This window comes from Chlorocebus sabaeus, chromosome 8, assembly GCF_047675955.1.
Source record: "Chlorocebus sabaeus isolate Y175 chromosome 8, mChlSab1.0.hap1, whole genome shotgun sequence".
Classification (NCBI taxonomy): Eukaryota; Metazoa; Chordata; class Mammalia; order Primates; family Cercopithecidae; genus Chlorocebus; species Chlorocebus sabaeus.
The window spans coordinates 91,147,041-91,167,520 of record NC_132911.1 but is presented as its reverse complement, the minus strand read 5'-3'; the positions used below and the strand labels follow the sequence as shown (position 1 = coordinate 91,167,520).

At 35.5% G+C, this 20,480-nt stretch overlaps 1 protein-coding gene across 2 annotated transcripts in view; it reads right to left on the bottom strand.

Annotated features, from left to right (window-relative positions):
* CNBD1 (cyclic nucleotide binding domain containing 1) overlaps positions 1-20,480 on the bottom strand; it is a 550,745-nt gene that overhangs the window by 64,491 nt on the left and 465,774 nt on the right. For both annotated transcript variants that reach the window (XM_038000319.2, XM_038000318.2), the window contains exons 9-10: positions 15,187-15,296; positions 12,898-13,048 (exon numbers count right to left, since the gene is read on the bottom strand). In XM_038000319.2, the coding sequence (XP_037856247.2) occupies positions 12,898-13,048; positions 15,187-15,296 (261 nt within the window). The remainder of the gene's footprint in view (positions 1-12,897; positions 13,049-15,186; positions 15,297-20,480) is intronic.

The window sequence follows — 20,480 nt, the reverse complement described above, 5'->3', positions numbered from 1 at the left end:
AGAAGAATGTAAATAGTTCTATTTTTATTTATTTATTTATTATTATTATACTTTAAGTTGTAGGGTACATGTGCATAACATGCAGGTTTGTTACATATGTATACTTGTGCCATGTTGGTGTGCTGCACCCATCAACTCGTCATTTACATCAGGTATAACTCCCAATGCAATCCCTCCCCCCTCCCCCCTCCCCATGATAGGCCCCGGTGTGTGATGTTCCCCTTCCTGAGTCCAAGTGATCTCATTGTTCAGTTCACACCTATGAGTGAGAACATGCGGTGTTTGGTTTTCTGTTCTTGAGATAGTTTGCTAAGAATGATGGTTTCCAGCTGCATCCATGTCCCTACAAAGGACACAAACTCATCCTTTTTTATGGCTGCATAGTATTCCATGGTGTATATGTGCCACATTTTCTTAATCCAATCTGTCACTGATGGACATTTGGGTTGATTCCAAGTCTTTGCTATTGTGAATAGTGCTGCAATAAACATACGTGTGCATGTGTCTTTATAGCAGCATAATTTATAATCCTTTGGGTATATACCCAGTAATGGGATGGCTGGGTCATATGGTACATCTAGTTCTAGATCCTTGAGGAATCGCCATACTGTTTTCCATAATGGTTGAACTAGTTTACAATCCCACCAACAGTGTAAAAGTGTTCCTATTTCTCCACATCCTCTCCAGCACCTGTTGTTTCCTGACTTTTTAATGATTGCCATTCTAACTGGTGTGAGATGGTATCTCATTGTGGTTTTGATTTGCATTTCTCTGATGGCGAGTGATGATGAGCATTTTTTCATGTGTCTGTTGGCTGTATGAATGTCTTCTTTTGAGAAATGTCTGTTCATATCCTTTGCCCACTTTTTGATGGGGTTGTTTGTTTTTTTCTTGTAAATTTGTTTGAGTTCTTTGTAGGTTCTGGATATTAGCCCTTTGTCAGATAAGTAGATTGCAAAAATTTTCTCCCATTCTGTAGGTTGCCTGTTCACTCTGACGGTAGTTTCTTTTGCTGTGCAGAAGCTCTTTAGTTCTTTGTAGGTTCTGGATATTAGCCCTTTGTCAGATAAGTAGATTGCAAAAATTTTCTCCCATTCTGTAGGTTGCCTGTTCACTCTGACGGTAGTTTCTTTTGCTGTGCAGAAGCTCTTTAGTTTAATGAGATCCCATTTGTCAATTTCGGCTTTTGCTGCTTTTGCTTGGTGTTTTAGACATGAAGTCTTTGCCCATGCCTATGTCCTGAATGGTACTACCTAGGTTTTCCTCTAGGATTTTTATGGTATTAGGTCTAACATTTAAGTCTCTAATCCATCTTGAATTAATTTTCGTATAAGGAGTAAGGAAGGGATCCAGTTTCAGCTTTCTACTTATGACTAGCCAATTTTCCCAGCACCATTTATTAAATAGGGAATCCTTTCCCCATTTCTTGTTTCTCTCAAGTTTGTCAAAGATCAGATGGCTGTAGATGTGTGGTATGATTTCTGAGGACTCTGTTCTGTTCCATTGGTCTATATCTCTGTTTTGGTACCAGTACCATGCTGTTTTGGTTACTGTAGCCTTGTAGTATAGTTTGAAGTCAGGTAGCGTGATGCCTCCAGCTTTGTTCTTTTGACTTAGGATTGTCTTGGAGATGCGGGCTCTTTTTTGGTTCCATATGAACTTTAAAGCAGTTTTTTCCAATTCTGTGAAGAAGCTCATTGGTAGCTTGATGGGGATGGCATTGAATCTATAAATAACCTTGGGCAGTATGGCCATTTTCACGATATTGATTCTTCCTATCCATGAGCATGGTATGTTCTTCCATTTGTTTGTGTCCTCTTTGATTTCACTGAGCAGTGGTTTGTAGTTCTCCTTGAAGAGGTCCTTTACATCCCTTGTAAGTTGGATTCCTAGGTATTTTATTCTCTTTGAAGCCATTGTGAATGGAAGTTCATTCCTGATTTGGCTCTCTGTTTGTCTGTTACTGGTGTGTAAGAATGCTTGTGATTTTTGCACATTAATTTTGTATCCTGAGACTTTGCTGAAGTTGCTGATCAGCTTAAGGAGATTTTGGGCTGAGACAATGGGGTTTTCTAAATATACAATCATGTCATCTGCAAACAGGGACAATTTGACTTCTTCTTTTCCTAACTGAATCCCCTTGATTTCTTTCTCTTGCCTGATTGCCCTAGCCAGAACTTCCAACACTATGTTGAATAGGAGTGGTGAGAGAGGGCATCCCTGTCTTGTGCCAGTTTTCAAAGGGATTTTTCCAGTTTTTGCCCATTCAGTATGATATTGGCTGTGGGTTTGTCATAAATAGCTCTTATTATTTTGAGGTACGTTCCATCAATACCGAATTTATTGAGCGTTTTTAGCATGAAGGGCTGTTGAATTTTGTCAAAAGCCTTTTCTGCATCTATTGAGATAATCATGTGGTTCTTGTCTTTGGTTCTGTTTATATGCTGGATTATGTTTATTGATTTGCGAATGTTGAACCAGCCTTGCATCCCAGGGATGAAGCCCACTTGATCATGGTGGATAAGCTTTTTGATGTGTTGCTGAATCCGGTTTGCCAGTATTTTATTGAGGATTTTTGCATCGATGTTCATCAGGGATATTGGTCTAAAATTCTCTTTTTTTGTTGTGTCTCTGCCAGGCTTTGGTATCAGGATGATGTTGGCCTCATAAAATGAGTTAGGGAGGATTCCCTCTTTTTCTATTGATTGGAATAGTTTCAGAAGGAATGGTACCAACTCCTCCTTGTACCTCTGGTAGAATTTAGCTGTGAATCCTTCTGGTCCTGGACTTTTTTTGGTTGGTAGGCTATTAATTATTGCCTCAATTTCAGAGCCTGCTATTGGTCTATTCAGGGATTCAACTTCTTCCTGGTTTAGTCTTGGAAGAGTGTAAGTGTCCAGGAAATTATCCATTTCTTCTAGATTTTCCAGTTTATTTGCGTAGAGGTGTTTATAGTATTCTCTGATGGTAGTTTGTATTTCTGTGGGGTCGGTGGTGATCGACAGAATCAAATCGACGCAATTAAAAATAGTTCTATTATACAGGCACATGCACAGCGATGTTCACTGCAGTACTGTTCATAGTAGCAAAGACATGGAATCAACCTAAATGCCCATCAACAATAGACTGGATAAAGAAAATGTGATACATATACACCATGGAATACTATGCAGCCATAAAAGAGAATGAGCTCATGTCCTTTGCAGGAATATGGATGGAACTGGAGGATATTATCCTTACAAACTAATGCAGGAACAGAAAACCAAATACAGCACGTTTTCACTTGTAAATGGGAGCTAAATAATGAGAACACATGAACACTTAAGGGAGAACAACACACACTGGGACCTATCAGAGAGGAGGAGGGTGGGAAGGGAGAGAGGATCAGGAAAAATAACTAATGGGAACTAGGCTTGATACCTAGGTGACAAAATAATCTGTACACCAAACACCTGAGTCATTTATTTACCTATAAAACAAACTTGCATATGTACCCCTGAACATAAAAGCTAAAATATTTAAAAAATGAAAATAAAAAGACAAATTTGATTTAAAAGAATTAAAAAGTAAAACAGTTTAATACCTTTGTTAGAGAAAAAAATTATCTAAAAGCCTAACTCAAGCAAAAACATTAACTTCTTCTTACAAAACAAACAAAAACTTTACAAAGTTTATGAGTGGTCAAATACATACTGTCAGGCTAAAATATCAAGGTCAACATTATATTCTGAGTAATGTTATATTTTCCACACATTAGGTGTGTGTGTATATACATATATATATATAACACACATATAGAAACTTATAAATATATGTGATATACAATATTTTATGAGATAATCTCTCCAAGTAAAAATTAATTTTAAATGTCAGCAGGACATTCAAAATGTTTAGCTAGTTTTCTCATTAACAAAAGAGTCTAATACATCTATAAAATAACTAATGGAATAAAACAATATGTTGAGAAACAACTTAGAAAACAACAAAAGCATTTGAGCCAGCAAATGGTTGTCAAAGATTTGTCTAAAACTTTTCATATGTTTAAAAAAACACACAAACCCCAAATTTCCTAGGCAGTACCATTCAGGACATAGGCATGGGCAAAGACTTCATGAATAGAACATGAAAAGCAATGGCAACAAGAGCCAAAATTGACAAATGGGATCTAATTAAATTAAAGAGCTTCTGAACAGCAAAACAAACTATCATCAGAGTGAACAGGCAACCTACGGAAAGGGAGAAAATTTTTGCAATCTATCCATCTGACAAAGGGCTAATATACAGAATCCACAAGGAACTTAAACAAATTCACAAGAAAAAAAAACCAAACAATCCCATCAAAAAGTGGGTGAAAAGTATGAACAGACACTTCACAAAAGAAGACATTTATGCAGCCAACAAACATATGAAAAAAAGCTCATCATCACTGGTCATTAGAGAAATGCAAATCAAAAGCACAATAAGATACCATCTCATGCCAGTTAGAATGGTGATCATTAAAAAGTTAGGAAGCAACAGATGCTGGAGAGGATCTGGAGAAATATGAACACTTTTACACTGTAGGTGGGAGTGTAAATTAGTTCAACCATTGTGGAAGACAGTGTGGCGATTCCTCAAGGATCTATAACCAGAAATACCATTTGACCCAGTCATCCCATTACTGGGTATATACCCAAAGGATGATAAATCATTCTACTATAAAGACACATGCATGTGTATGTTTATTGTGGCACTGTTCACAAGAGCAAAGACTGGGAACCAACCCAATTGATAGACTTGATAAAGAAAATGTGGCACATATATACCATGGAATACTATGTGGCCATAAAAAAGATGAGTTCATGTCCTTTTCAGGGACATGGATGATGCTGGAAACCATCATTCTCAGTAAACTAACAGAAGAACAGAAAACCAGACACTTCATGTTCTCACTCAGAAGTGGGAGTTGAACAATGAGAACACATGGACACAGGGAGGGGCACATCACACACCAGGGCCTGTTGAGGGGTTGGGGGATAGAGGAGGGATAGCATTAGGAGAAATACTTAATATAAATGATGGGTTGATGGGTGCAGCACACCACCATGGGATGTGTCTAAGTATGTAACAAACGTGCACGTTCTGTATATGTACCCCAGAACTTAAAGTACAATAAAAAAAGAAAATGTTAGAACATGCAATTTGAATGAACTCCATAAGATTGATGCAAGTCAAATCACCTATAATAACCTATTTAATAAGTAATGTTATATGTATCTGACTTGGAAAAACAAAATTGGTATCTAAAAGGATATAAATTTCATGTTAGGCATGGACTCACAGAGGGTTTGGATGGCTGCCTGGTCTTTTCTGAGTCCTTAAAGATTCCATTACTAAAAACTGCCGTCCATGACATACCATGGAGTAGACAAAATGGTGTAAATTCCTCTAAATGGGTGTCTTTGGTAGAATGTAACTTTATTGGCTTGGCACAAATGGAAATAAGATTATGATTAAAACTCTATTTCAAGCATTAGCTACTATAGCTAAGTTTACTGCAAAGGCTATAGGTGCCCAACAAACTTTTCTAAACTCGCTTGCTAAATTTTTTTGTAGATAATCAAGTTGCCTTGGACTGTCTGTTGGATGAACAAGGGGCAGTGTGTACAATAGCTAACACTTCCTCCTGAACTTGGATAAACACATCTGGTATTGCAAAACCTCATTATCACTGAATGACCTCTTGCGATATTCTCATTCAAGCATTCTTCAGTCCCTTGGCAATATGATTGTAATGACTGAAAGAGGGAGCCTGTGCCACTGTTTCTACCATCATCTTCACCAAAACCAAAATATGGTCTTCATGATGTGTGGAGACTCCTCACATGCATTGCAGTGAACATTCCTTGTAGATCAGAAAACCCTGACTGAGAAAGCTCATTTTTGAAAAGTAACCTAAAGAGTGTCATTGAAGTAGATTTTAAGTAAGCATGTAATTGTTTTCATGGTTGTCACTGGACTCAATCTCAGGAGATGGAATGAGAGACATTCTTAAACAAAGAAGCCAGGATAGTGGAATTAAAAGGGTTTCATCTCAGTGCTTCCACAAGTATGAAGTGCATACATTTATAATGTTCACTTATCACAGGGTAAATATAAAACTGATTCATTTAAATAATGTTATTTTTCAAGAATTTAAGGAACACAGAATTTTGTGAAATCTTGTATTTTTACTTAAGTGCCTTTTTTTTTCTTTCTAATTCTACCCCCCTGCCATCTATTACTTTATAAACCAATTGATACATAAGTAGTTTCTTGAGGGATGACATATTAGCTAAAGATTTCCTATGTAGTGAATGAGAATTTTGGAGCATTTGGAGTAAATTTTCCCAGTATTTGAGGATTTCCCACTTCCTAAAACTATACGAACATTAGATATCAATATTTGTAAGCATTGATAATGTAATTTATAGTGAAATTGTTTTTTCATCTATTACTGGTAAGCTATATTATCTTCACATAGCCTTGTAAATCATTTGCATTATTTCATTTTCCTCTAATTTTATTTTCACTTCCCTTGTAATGTTAGTCTCCTTGTTACTGATTTCTAAGAGCTCAAGTATCATTAAAGATATTAACATTTCATCCTGCTTTGCAAATAAAATATTATTTTTTCCTAAAAAACATTTCACTCAAATTTGTAACTTGCACTTTTAAAATTTAATATGTATTAGTAATTAATAAAAGTATAAGAGGAGTAGATACTTTTAAGTATTTTTATCTGATTTAAAAATAAGTGTCCCATCTTATTTTGAACTTGGAATTGCATATATCAAAATTTTAAATCACAATGCAAAAATGCAAAAGGGGAAAGAGTAGTGTATTCCCTGTGGCAAAATGTTCAAGAGCTTAAATCCTTTTGATTAGCTTTGTTAATTTAACAAGGAGAATCTTGGCTATAACTTTTCTTGTCATTAAGGTGAAATATTGATGTGTTGGGAAGAAGTTTTTGAATCCGAATATATTTATTGCCCCTGAAATGCTTAACAGATATATCTGCAGTAAAAAATCTGACCTCCTATGCTTTGTATTAAGCATTATGAGAGATAGTCTTTGGGCATTCTTCCTTTTTAAAAACAAGCAGAAACTTTCAGATAGTTTATACCAATAACACCTTGGAATTGAAATTTTCCTTTTGGGTACGGCAAGTTAAGTACATTAGCTATCCTGTATTTTTCAATCATAAGTTGTTGAATGAGATATAATGAAAAACAGCAGTAATTCATTTTATAGATAAAAAGCAATTCTTTCTCATTACAAAAGTAGTACACTTGTTTTAATGGTGGAATAAGAATTTCAGACATCAGTAAAATTAAAATAGTTATATTGCCTTGCAATTATCTTTACCTTGAATGACTTGAGTAATAAGCTCTGCATCTGGACAAAGATATATTAACTTTATAAAAATAACAATCAGATAAAAACTACATTCTCAGTAGCATGTGAAAAATAGAGGAAATTTATATTTTCTTAAGCTTAATAATGCTATTCTCATTCTTATTTAGATGTTCAAGGCAATGTCTGAGAAGTATGCATATAGATTAAAAAAAGATATTTCCTAACTTCCAAAAGTTAACCACCAAAATGAACAAAATTTTAAAATTTTGATATAATTTTGATATCACTCCTCAAGTCCTTGTAAATATTACAAAACTAACTACTGCATACATCTTACTGTATTTTATATAGAGACAGTTACATATGTAATTCCTTGGTAGAGCATTTAACATTTATGAAGTCTTTAATATTCTCTAGATTCTATTCTACCTATCCTAAAGTACAGGTATAGTGAGCGAATTGTTCTCTTTGGGTATTTATGAAATATTGTTGATTCATTCTAGGGGAACTGGATCTTCACATGATTTACATGAGATCAAATAGAGAGTATGACCCATATACCTAGAGAAAAATAAGCATTAATTTATTTTTTCAGTACGGAAACCCAATGGACAGTAATACCTTTATAGTTCTAAACACATTGCTATAATTAATAATTCTTGAAAAATTAGAAAGTGAAGGCAACATAACCAACTTATAATGAAGGATTCTATTGGAACATAATGATTTTATTTATTTTTGTTTATTTTTAGTGGACCTTCTCAACTTTAGATTATTCCTAACACCTATGTAATATAACAGCTAATAATGACACTTGATAGCAAGATGACATAACATGGAGTTTGCTCACACTGAGTTTTCTAGCACAGCATTTTCATTTGTCTTCAACTTGATACTTTTAAGACTCATTTTACTTTTTCTTGAGTCCCATCCTATGCTATTTCATAGAGGTGGATCTATAATGTCAAAAAATAAACAAAGCAGATGCAGACAGGATATAGCAGATTAAATGCATATTAATATCATTGTTCTTCATGTGTGAAAATTATTTCAGCAAAATTAACCATTAATTTTTCATTAGAATTATCTAGCCCTTAAAGCATACCTTTAACTATCTTGAAATAGAATATTAAATATTAGAATGTAGAAATAAAATGCTTTTTGAAATAAACACAGTATTTTATTTCCTTGTAAATTTTGAAAAGAAAGCAAAATCTAGTCCTCAAGCACATTTCTATTTAGAGAATGTTTAATTAGGCACACACCATGTCAGCAGCTTTAGAACATCACTCTCAAATGAACAGACTATGGAATGAATTTAAAATATAAATAGTACACACACAAACATTACTAAATTCCATACAATGCCAAGTGTTTGAATGTTAGGCGGCCAGATGACAAAGGAGATTCTATTAAGTGACTGAAACACTTTTGTATGTGACAATTAATTTTATGTGCCACCTTGACTGGGATAAGGGATGCCCAGATAGCTGGTAAAACATTTCCAGATGTGTCTTTGAGGGTGTTTTTTAGAGAGATTAGCATTTGAATCAGTAGAGACGAAGTAAGGAAAATCCACCAACATCAATGCAGACAGATAACACCTAATCCATTGCGGGCCTGAACAGTTTAAAAAGGCAGAGGAATTCTGTCTATCTCTTCTTGAGCTAAGATGGCCATCTTCTCCAGTTCTTGAATACTAGCATTCCTGGTTCTCCGGCCTTCAGAGTCCAGGACTTAATACAACTGCCTTCTGTCTGCCCTCTCCAGTTTTCAAGCCTCACACTGGGAGTTACACCCTCAGTTCCCTTGGTTCTCAGACTTTCAGACACAACCCAAATTATACCACTGGCTTTCCTGATTCTCCAGCTTGCTGAAAGCATATCATAGGACTTTGTGTCCTCTACAATCATATTACCCAATCCCCATAATAGATTTCCTCTTGTATATTTATATATATCCTATTGGCTCTGTTTTTCTGAAGAAATTTGAAAAATACAATGTGTGAAATGTTGATTTACATAAAAGAGTCCACAGTGTATTTGCCTTGCACCAGTTAACATCATTAATACAGGAAAAGAAAAACAGCTTATATTAAGTGAGAATATTATAATTTTAATTGATGGTTAGTAATTATTTTTAAGCAATGTTTATCTTGAGGGAGGTTGTATTTGAATGCCACAGAAGAAAATAAAATTAATAAATGCCATTTCAGATTTACAACTTTTAAAATTAGATATATGAATTTGAATATTTTTTTTTTCATTTTGAGTTAGTGTTATGCAAGTACTGGTAACACATTCTGTAAGAGACTGTATTAGTAAGTTTTGCATTGCTATAAAGGAATACCCAAGGCTGGGTATTCCTTTGCATTGCTATAATGGAATGAGGAAAGAGGTTTATTTGGCTGATAGTTCTGCAAGTTATACAAGCATGGCACCAGTATCTTCTTGGCTACTGATGAGGCCTCAGGAATCTTGTTCATGGTGGAAGGTAGAGAAGGAGCAGGCATGTCACAGGGCAAGAGAGGGAGCAAGAGAGAGAAAAGGAGCTGCTAGTCCTCTTTAAACAACCAGCTCTCATGTGAACTCACAGAACAACAATTCACTCTTTACCATGAAGATGATGCCAAGCCCTTTATTAGGGATCTGCTCCAATAACAAAAACACCCCTCACCAGTCCCCATCTCTAACATTGAGGATCACCCTTCAGCCTGAGATTTGGAGGGGACAGACATCTAAACTATATCATTCTGTTCCTGGCCTCCCATATCTCATGTTCTTCTCACTTTGCAATATAAAATCACCCCTTCCCAACAGTCCCCTGGTCTTAACTCATTCTAGCATCAGCTCAAAAGTCCAAAGTCCAAAGGTCCATGTGAGACTCAAGACACATTCTTTCCACCTATGAGCCTGTAAGACTGAAAACAAGTTATTAATTTCCAAGATACAATGGTGCTAAAGGAATCAGGTAAACATTCCTATTCCAAGACAGAAATAAGACAAAAGATAGAGGGAACATTCCCCATGTATGTCTGAAACCCAGAAAAGCAGGTATTAAAATTTTAAACCTCCAAAATCATCTCCATTGACTCTAATTCTGGGTACACTGGTGCAAGAGGTGAGTTTCCAAGGCCTTGGGCAGCTCCACCCCTGCAGCTTTGCTGGATGCAGCCCACGTGGCTTCTTTCATGGGTTGGAGTTAAATGTCTGTAGCTTTTCCAGGCTCACAGTGCAAGCTGCCCATGGCTCTACCATTCTCAGGTCTGGAGGGTGGCAGCCCACTGCTTACAGCTCACTGGGCAGTGCCCTGATTGGGGACTTTGTGTGGTAGTTCCAATCCCAAATTTCCTTTTGGCACTTCTCTTGTAGAGGCTCTCTGTGAGGCCTCTGCCCCTGTAGGGACGTTCTCTCTGGGTACATAGGCTTTCTGATACATTCTCTGTAATCTAGGTAGAATATAGCAAGCATTCTTCACTGCTGCATTTTGTATACCTGCAGACCCAGCTCCATGTGGAAGCCACAAAAGGCTCACAGCTTACACTCTCTGGAGCAGTAGCCCATGGTGTATCTAGGACAAAGAGCCCAGGCTGGATCTGCTTGAATTCTGAGAGCAGTATCCTGAGGTGGCATAGGGCAGCAGTATCCTCGGCCTGGCTCCCCAAACCATTCTTTCCTACTAGGCATCTGGGCCTGTGATGGGAGGAGCTGTCTTCAAGATTTCTGAAATGCCTTTGAGGACTTTCTCCCATTATCTTGACTATTGACACTTGTCTCCCTTTTAGTCCGGCTAATCTCTCTAGCAAGTTGCTGCTCCATAGTGCATTTAAATTCCTCTCTAGAAAATGCACTTTCCTTCTCTTCCACATAGCTAGGCTGTGAATTTTTCAATTTTTATGCTCTGTTTCCTTTTTAATTATAAGTTCCAACGTTAAGTCATCTTTTATGCTCGTATATGATTGCAGGTTGTTAGATGCAGACACACTACTTCTTGAATGTTTTGCTGCTTAGATATTTCTTCCACCAGATACCCTAGGTCACCACTCTTAAGTTTAACCTGCCACAAATCTTTAGGGCATGGATGCAATGCAGCCAAGATTTTTGCTAGGGCATAACAAAGATACGCTTTATTCCATTTTCCAATAGATTTCTCATTTCCATCTAAGGCCTCATAAGCCTGGCCTTCACCATCCATATTTTTATCAGTATTTTGTTCACAACCATTTAGCAAGTCCTAAGAAGTTTTAAACTTTCGTTCATCTGCTGTCTTCTTCTGAGACTTTCAAACTCTTCTAATCTCTGCTTGCTACCCAGTTCCAAAGCTGCTTCCCATTTTCATGTATCTTTATAGCAATGTCCCATGTCTGCATTAGTCAGTTTTATGTCATTGATAATGAATACCTGAGTCTGGTAATTTATAAAGAAAATACGTTTATTTGGCTCAAAATTTGACAGGGTCTACAAGTATGGCAACGACATCTGCTTGGCTTCTGGTGAGGACTCAGGAAGATTTTATTCATGGTGGAAGATGGAAGTGGAGAAGGTGTGTCACATGGTGAGAGAATGAGCAAGAGAAAGATGCCAGACTCTTTTAGAGAGGCAGCTCTTTCATGAACTAATAGAGTGAGAACTCACTCATTACCCAGGGAGGACATTAAGCCATTCATAAGGGATCCATCCCCGTGATACAAAAACCTCCCATTAGGCTGCAGCTCCAACATTGAGGATGACATTTCAACATGAAATTTGGAAAGGACAAACATCCAAATCATGTCAGAGACATAAAAAATAATTGAAATTCAGGATAGCAGTATTCAGTCAAATCTTACACGGTTTATCATGAACATCTTTCAATTTAGCTTGTTGAAGCATATCTCTCACCCACGGTAATGTCTACACATTTCTCTTCCTCATCCTTTATTCCCAGTTTTATTGTACATACCTACAATTTTCTTTAATATTCTATTATGTTATAACTTATTAGCTTCTATTCATTTCTCCTTCATATTCAATTGCATTTCCAATTTGAGTATTTATAGTATTTGGAGGGCCGAACACAGGTGGCTTCATTATTATTCTGTTATTATTAGTAGAGCTCTAAAATTTTAGAAAAAGTCTTATACAATAACAGTCTTAGATTTTCATATATGCTTGATCTTAATTAAACATTGAGGATGTTACAGACTTGACCTGAACCAAAAACATAAAAGCAATAACCTTAGAGACTAAAGCCAGAAGATGTTCCAGAAAAGGGAGCGTTGCTATTAATGATAACCTGGGAATTGGCAGAGAGATTTTAGTAATTTCAAAACAAAGTCTTTTGAAATATTGCTAATATATTCTAACACCACACAATTAATTCAGAATATATTATAGTATAGCTACTGTATGTTGTCTTTATACATAACATACAAACACACACTGACTTGAGTATCCCAATTTGTCTGTGAAATATCTCTACTCTTTTAAAAAACTCATCCAATAAAATGGCATAACAGTTAAAAGATATTTATGCACTTACCAAATAGGTCCTTATCTTCAATGATTGCCATTTCCACCTCTTTTTCAGTAATGATTGTGCATGTGAAAGGAACTTGAAGAAGGACGCTAATCTCACCGAAGGACTCCTTCTCCTTAAGTTGACCCATATAAACAAGTTTTTGAGATCTTTTCTGTTAAAAAAAATATATATATTATTGATGCTTAACCATATAATGAATATTGGTTTTATCAGAAACTCACTCTAAACCATTTAACGATATGATATTTAAAATAAATTAGCAACTGTATTCAAATTAGTAAAAATTTACTTACATAGGTGTTTCAATTATATTAGAGAAATAGTAAACTCATAGATAACATAGGCATATCTAAGGTAATTGAAAGCATTGTCATTTAGAATCCACAAAGATGTTTAGGAAATAATGAATTAATTCCACTTTTCAAGGATCTAGGATATCATTTTATGATAGTTTCATTTAAGATGTTTCATAGTTTCATTTAAGATGTTTTGTTAACTACCATTTGTTACATCAGCCCTAGTCACAAGGCACTCTTGTTGAACCCACAGGGGAGAAGTAAAATAAGCAGAAAATGCCAGGGCCAGAACTGATGGTATTAAGTGAAAAAGGAGGGATTATTCCCTGTCTTTTCTGTTTAAGTACAAAAGAAACATGGAAAATGAGTTTGACTCAGGGAACTAGAATTTTGATTCAAATAAGAGACCTTGTGGAGAAGGGCCTACAGGATGTTCAATATGAATGGTTCTGGAGAAAATGTTGAGACCTCAAATTACCTTTGCCGGGAGATTTGCTAGGAGTTGATGACCACTAAGATATATAAAAGAGAATGTAGTCCTCAGGTAGAAGGGTGACAAGAACTTGGAAGCTGCAAAAGCCTTTACTAAGTATCCTGGAGTCAAATCCAATATAACTTGAATATTTGCACCTATATACATGGCAAATCTTTACATTGAATATGACCAGTGCAGCAGAATTCAAGTTAGTTTACATATTTAATTGAATTCCTTTTTTTTTTTTTTTTTTTTTTTGAGACAGAGTCTCGCTCTGTCGCCCAGGCTGGGGTGCAGTGGCACGATCTCGGCTCACTACAAGCTCCGCCTCCCGGGTTCACGCCATTCTCCTGCCTCAGCCTCCTGAGTAGCTGGGACTACAGGCGCCTGCCACCATGCCCGGCTAATTTTTTGTATTTTTAGTAGAGATGGGGTTTCACCGTGGTCTCGATCTCCTGACCTTATGATCCGCCCGCCTCGGCCTCCCAAAGTGCTGGGATTACAGAATTCCTTTGAAGACTCCCTGACCAACTAATGATTAGTTCTAACTTTTCTATCACACATTACATATTTGTGCCTCTTCTAGAACTTCATAAAAATGAAATTATATAGAATGTACTCATTCAGGTTTGGCATTTTGGCCCAACGTAATATGTTTGACATTCTTACAAGTATCCATGATTATTTTTACTGCTATGTGGCATTTTATAGTATAAATATACTGTAACATCTCTATTCATTCAACTGTCAGTGGACATGTGGATTACTTCCAGTTTTTAGTTTGTAAGAATTCATACAAGTTTTTTTTTGTTGTTGTTGTTGTTGTTTTGAGACACAGTCTTGCTCTGTTGCCAGGCTGGAATGTAGTGGCACGATCTCAGCTCACTGCAACTTCCACTTCCCAGGTTCAAGTGATTCTCCTGCCTCAGCCTTCCGAGCAGCTGGGACTACAGGCATGCATCACCATGCCCAGATAATTTTTGTATTTTTTAGTAAAGATGGGGTTTTAACATGTTGGCCAGGATGATCTCGATGTCTTGACCTCTTGATCTGCCCACCTCGGCCTCCCAAAGTGCTGGGATTACAGGTGTGAGCCACTATGCCCAGCCCTAGAATTCATGTAAGTCTTTGTATAGACATATGTTTTCACTTTTCTGGAGAAACTATCTAGAATGGAATTAAGAAAAATGATTAAGTGCATCTTAGCTAATCTGATATGTTTGTTGTAGTACTTGGCTGTGGTTTTAATTTGCATTTCTCTGATGAATAAGAATGTAAACCATATTTTACCGTGTTCATTGATCATTTGTATATCTTACAAATCAATATATCTTACAACTTATATTCTTATATCTTAAGACTAAATAAACCAAAAGTAAACAATTTCAAAAAATTGAATAGAAATTTCACAAACTAACACAAACAAATGTCTAGTAAGTACATGAAAAGGTGTCCAACACTCTTTATTCTTTAGAGTAGATTAATTGATTAAAAAGAATACATAAGTTGAAAACTTACCACTTTATTTGATTGTAGTTTCACAAATCCTATAATACTTCTATAAATGTTACAACATCCAGAATTAATATAACCCACAAAAGAAATTATATTTCCACTTTCCACTATCACTGAAAAGAAGAGAGAGAGTTCATTTCACACATTCTTGTCTTTAATAAATTATTTTAGATATTTTATCAACAAAAGTTAATGTAATTTAATTCAATAACTATTAATGGTAAGTTTCTTAATAGATTCCAGTTTATAGACAGTACTTAACACAATATTTTAAAAATTACGCCCATTATTTATATCTTTAACATAATACGTGTAACATTGCAAACACTGACAAGACTTTGGCAGTAAAGGCACTGATATGCTAGCATACTATACGAGGCAGGAAGGAAAGGGGAATATGGAAGAAACCTTGATCTGTAGCATTTGCTGAGTTCCAAGGTTTAAATATTCCCACCATAGCTCATTTCAAATTTCTGACAGTTTAATAACAAACTCACAATATTGATAAATATTTGAAAATTGGCTCTCCAGAACCTGTATCTTGGGCTGTACCAACACTCTACTGATTACAGTAGGAGTTAAAAGCAAGGGCTTTGAGGACACATTGGCCCACTTTGAACCTAGTCCACTACTTTCTATGCCACCTTAGATAAATGACATAATCCCTCTGAGCTTCAAATTTTTCATCTTTAAAATGGAAAAATTAATTAAGAGTCCTTACTTTAAGCCTTATATAAACCACATGGGGCATATAAAGTATTTAGCATGTTGCCTGGTACATAGTACAACACAATATCATATTATTACAATAAATCAATGTTACTATCATTAGTCTTTCAAACTTGTAAAGTCACTCTAAGGCCAAGATACATTTGAAGGTGAACTCTATTATAACTTTGTAACTATCGATGTATTAAAATAAAAATCCCTTGATCTACATAACATTTTAAATAATCAACATGATGTAAATACTTAAATCAATTGGCAATATATAAATTAAAATTAGTATTTCAAATTATTTTCTACTGTATGAATTCTGAAACATATCAATATTTAATTCTGAAAACTTTAAACACAGCAGTAGTAACCTAAATATAAAGACACATATATAACTTTCTCATAATTTTATAAAGTATATAAACTATTAAAAACAAGTTTTTGGATCACATGAAGGCATTCCTGTTTGTTTTCTGGCATAAAAGAGCATATATCAACATAATAAAGATTACTGATGTTACCAAAATAATAAACTAGAGCATAGCATAATTATTTAAAAATTATGGCTAAAATAAGAACATGGTAACAATTGTTAAATATAATTTACCACTAGCAAAAAATAAACATCAACATACAATGGAAAAAGTACTTCAAGATAAATGAAGTGGGATTCAATAATTTTGCTGGCATAATTATGAGGTTAGCCTATCTTTTTCTCCTCATGTCATAGCTACTTCAAAGTTTATAGTAAAAAATTTAAAGGTTATTCTACTGTTGTCAATCATTTATTTTGTTTAAATAAAAATTTATGGTAATTCTTTTTTTACAGCAGAAAATGAAATTAAAATTATCTTACAATGTAAAAGTATAATATATGTGTAGAACTATGTGAAACATTTTCTCACAGATTTTTTTCTTAAAAGTAAGAGGAACTCCTCTATCAAAACATGATAGTAGAAACTATGTAACTTCTTTTAGTCAATCCTCAAGGATATAAAGAAAGGCATAGAAGCTCCTAGCAATTGTTATAGATAAGGAAATAATGCACTTAAACATGTACTAAAGAAATCCATTATTTTTAACTATCAGACCTGTACTACTCTAATTCTTGAAAGTCAAACCCTTTGTACATCACAGAGATGTATATATAACAACAAAGAGGAAGAAGGCCCCAGGAATTTTTCTTTGTGTTGAAGTCAAGCCAAAATTGGAAAAGCCAAACCATTGCTGCAAAATCTATGACACAGTCTCATTCCCTAGAGGGGGAATTGGCTACTTGAATCATTGTCTCTGGTCTTTATGATAATCATAGCAAATGTTCATCTCAATGAAGACAATAAAGCAAACCTTTCTGACCTAGGTAAAGAGGTTGAGTTTAAATACATATAAAAATTGTATCTTCTGGTCAGGCACGGTGGCTCACACCTGTAATCCCAGCACTTTGGGAGGCCCAGGCGGGCGGATCACCTGAGGTCGGGAGTTTGAGACCACCTGGCCAACATGGCGAAACCCCGTCTCTACTAAAAGTACAAAAACTAGTTGGGCTTGACAGTGGGCACCTGCAATCCCAGCTAATCGGCAGGCTGAGGCAGAATAGTTTGAACCCAGGAGGCGGAGGTTGCAGTGAGCTGAGCTCGTGCCACTGCACTCCCACCTGAGCGACACAACGAGACTCCGCCTCAAAAAAAATTGTATCTTCACACTTAAATAAGAACATTTAAATATTAGTATTACTATTTTGGACTAGAAACAGAATCATGCAATTACTTGCCACCCTCATTGTTGTTCCTAATTTTACTCATTCAGCCTCTGATCATGTTTTCCATTTTGAAGAACTTATGCTGTCAAGATAAATGCTATTTGCATACCCTTTCCTCCTCCCTTATATAGAAAATGACAAATAACATACGATGATCTGCAGAATTATAACACATTTTTAAATGAAAAGATTTAATCATGAACTACATAGACCAAATTTTATTTATTATTATCTCAAGGTCATATTCATTTATGTTTACAAAATGTAGTGGAATTTGTAGTTAAAAGTAATATTTTAAAGACCCTTATCAAGACTCAGACTCGAAAGACTTGAAAGCATTAGATCATCATGAAAAGAACAAACTTGATTTTATCTTAAGGCAAATGAAAAGAAGAACATCAGAAGGATTCACAGAAATTAAACAATCAGGCATTGTTCCTTTTCTTTCTATTGTTTATCATATGCCCAGAAATAGTCCCAAGTCTAATAAAACCATTTTATTCTAATTTTAAAGTCAGACAGAAGAAGTTATGAAAAGAAGAATAATTCCCTACTGGCTATTAGCATCAGCACTGGGATAGTGAAGGTCTCAGTTTAAATAGAAACTAATGATTAGAGAGGTTATTAAAGGACGTTCTCTTATTTTAAGATAAACCTCAGTCTACTAGCCTAACATACCAAAACAGGTTTGGAACAGGAATATATCTCAGGATGGACAAACGTGAGGCAGCTTTGAGCATGACATCCATTAGCTGAGTGGATGCCTCTCCTTGTAAAGATAGACTACTAGAGGAAGAAAAGTATAAAATAATAGTACCAATTAATTTTATGTTTGAACTTTATTTTCCCTTTTGAGAATTTTTTCTGAATATATTCTCCTTCCAAATATATATATTTTGCTTTAAAAATGTTAAGAAAGAACTTGGTTAGAAAGGGCTTTACATTTACTATCTCTGTAATGGTCCATACTAGTGCGAATACCGTGTAAACATCAATACTTTACCCAATATTAAACACTATCTCTTTATTAGTAAAAATGTATATTTATTCGCAGATAAATATAGATAGCATTTATAGCCCTGTAAAGCAAATTCTTAAATATAAGGGCATCTGAGATTAATTTCCAATTATACAATGCCTTCTGAATTCTATGGCACATTTAAAGAGGTTGTTCTCCTAAAGAATGAATACTATACATAAAATACCCTCTGTATATTAAGTACCTGTCACTTGGCATAAGAAATAATAAATGTACATTTATTCTATTTTATTTTATTTTATTTATTTATTTATTTTGAGACAGAGTCTCGCTCTGTTGCCCAGGCTGGAGTGCAGTGGCTGGATCTCAGCTCACTGCAAGCTCCGCCTCCCGGGTTCACGCCATTCTCCTGCCTCAGCCTCCCGAGTAGCTGGGACTACAGGCGCCCGCCACCTCGCCCGGCTAGTTTTTTTGTTGTTGTTGTTCTTGTTGTTGTTGTTGTTTTTTGTATTTTTTAGTAGAGACGGAGTTTCACCGTGTTAGCCCGGATGGTCTCGATCTCCTGACCTCGTGATCCGCCCGTCTCGGCCTCCCAAAGTGCTGGGATTACAGGCTTGAGCCACCGCGCCTGGCCACATTTATTCTAATGTTACAAATGTGTGATTTGGAAAATAGTTATAGACAAATCTGAGGAAATCTAGAGAAATATGAATTAAAAAATTACATTTTGAATATGTCTCAGAGACTTCCAATCAAAGAACTTACTAAAATAATATATTTATAGAATTAGTCATGGAAATTATCAGAATATGGTTACTCACTGCAAAACAGGGAAGATGAAGAAGGGCAATATTTGGTTATTTGGTGTCAGAGATCCCCTCTTACTATCTATGGCTCCTACATTTACCCCATCCTCCCCTTCTCAGCAGGCAACATAGGACAAATGCTAGGGCTATGGAGCCATCCACAGATCAAGGAAGAAGAGATTATCCAGATTTGATGTCCAGCCCAATAACCAAGGAAACCATACATTTATCTCATCTTTCTTACCAACTTTAAATCTTTGCCCAAATCTCACAATCCTAATGAGATCACCGTGACTACTCTATGCTATGGTTTAATCTGCTCCTTCTAGCTTTTTCATCCTTCTCTGTAGCTATCTCCAAGGTTTGTGTTGTCATCTAAGTTATTGATTTGTTTATTGCACTTATTGTATATTATATTTTCTGTCCATTGGGATGCAAGCTCCATCAAGGCAAAGATATTTATCTTTTGTTCACTTATGTATCTACATATAGTCACTCAACAAACATTTGCTGGATGAATGCATATTCTCAAGAATATCAATATTAAATAAAGGTTTTCTTGAGCATAAGAGAAAGCTCAGAATATGATGGTTTAGATATTTCTGAAATCCTTCCTCAAGTAGCCCTACTAAAACTTCTGAATAATATATTTAAAACTATATGAGGTGGCAGAACAGCAACAGAATTTATCAAAAAACATGAATAAAAAGAAAGTGTACAGTTAGATCTGTCTGGGGGTGAGTAAGAAAGCCCTGGAGGCAATGGCAAAGTATGTGTGAAAGATCAAATGTGGAAATCCTCCTACGTAAACTCCCAAAGGGCAATACTCTCAGTGGGTGAACTAGAAAAAGCCCACCTCAGAAAAAGAGCTCCTGGAGATATTTTCCTCTCTTGGTCCTGGCTCTGAATTAAATGAAAGAAGAAAAAGGTAACAAGTCTCTGCAATTCTCACTCATGATATTGGGGCTAGAATCCATACCACCTGTGAGGCAATAAAATCCCTTAATTAAACATTTATTTTCAAACCATACTGGGT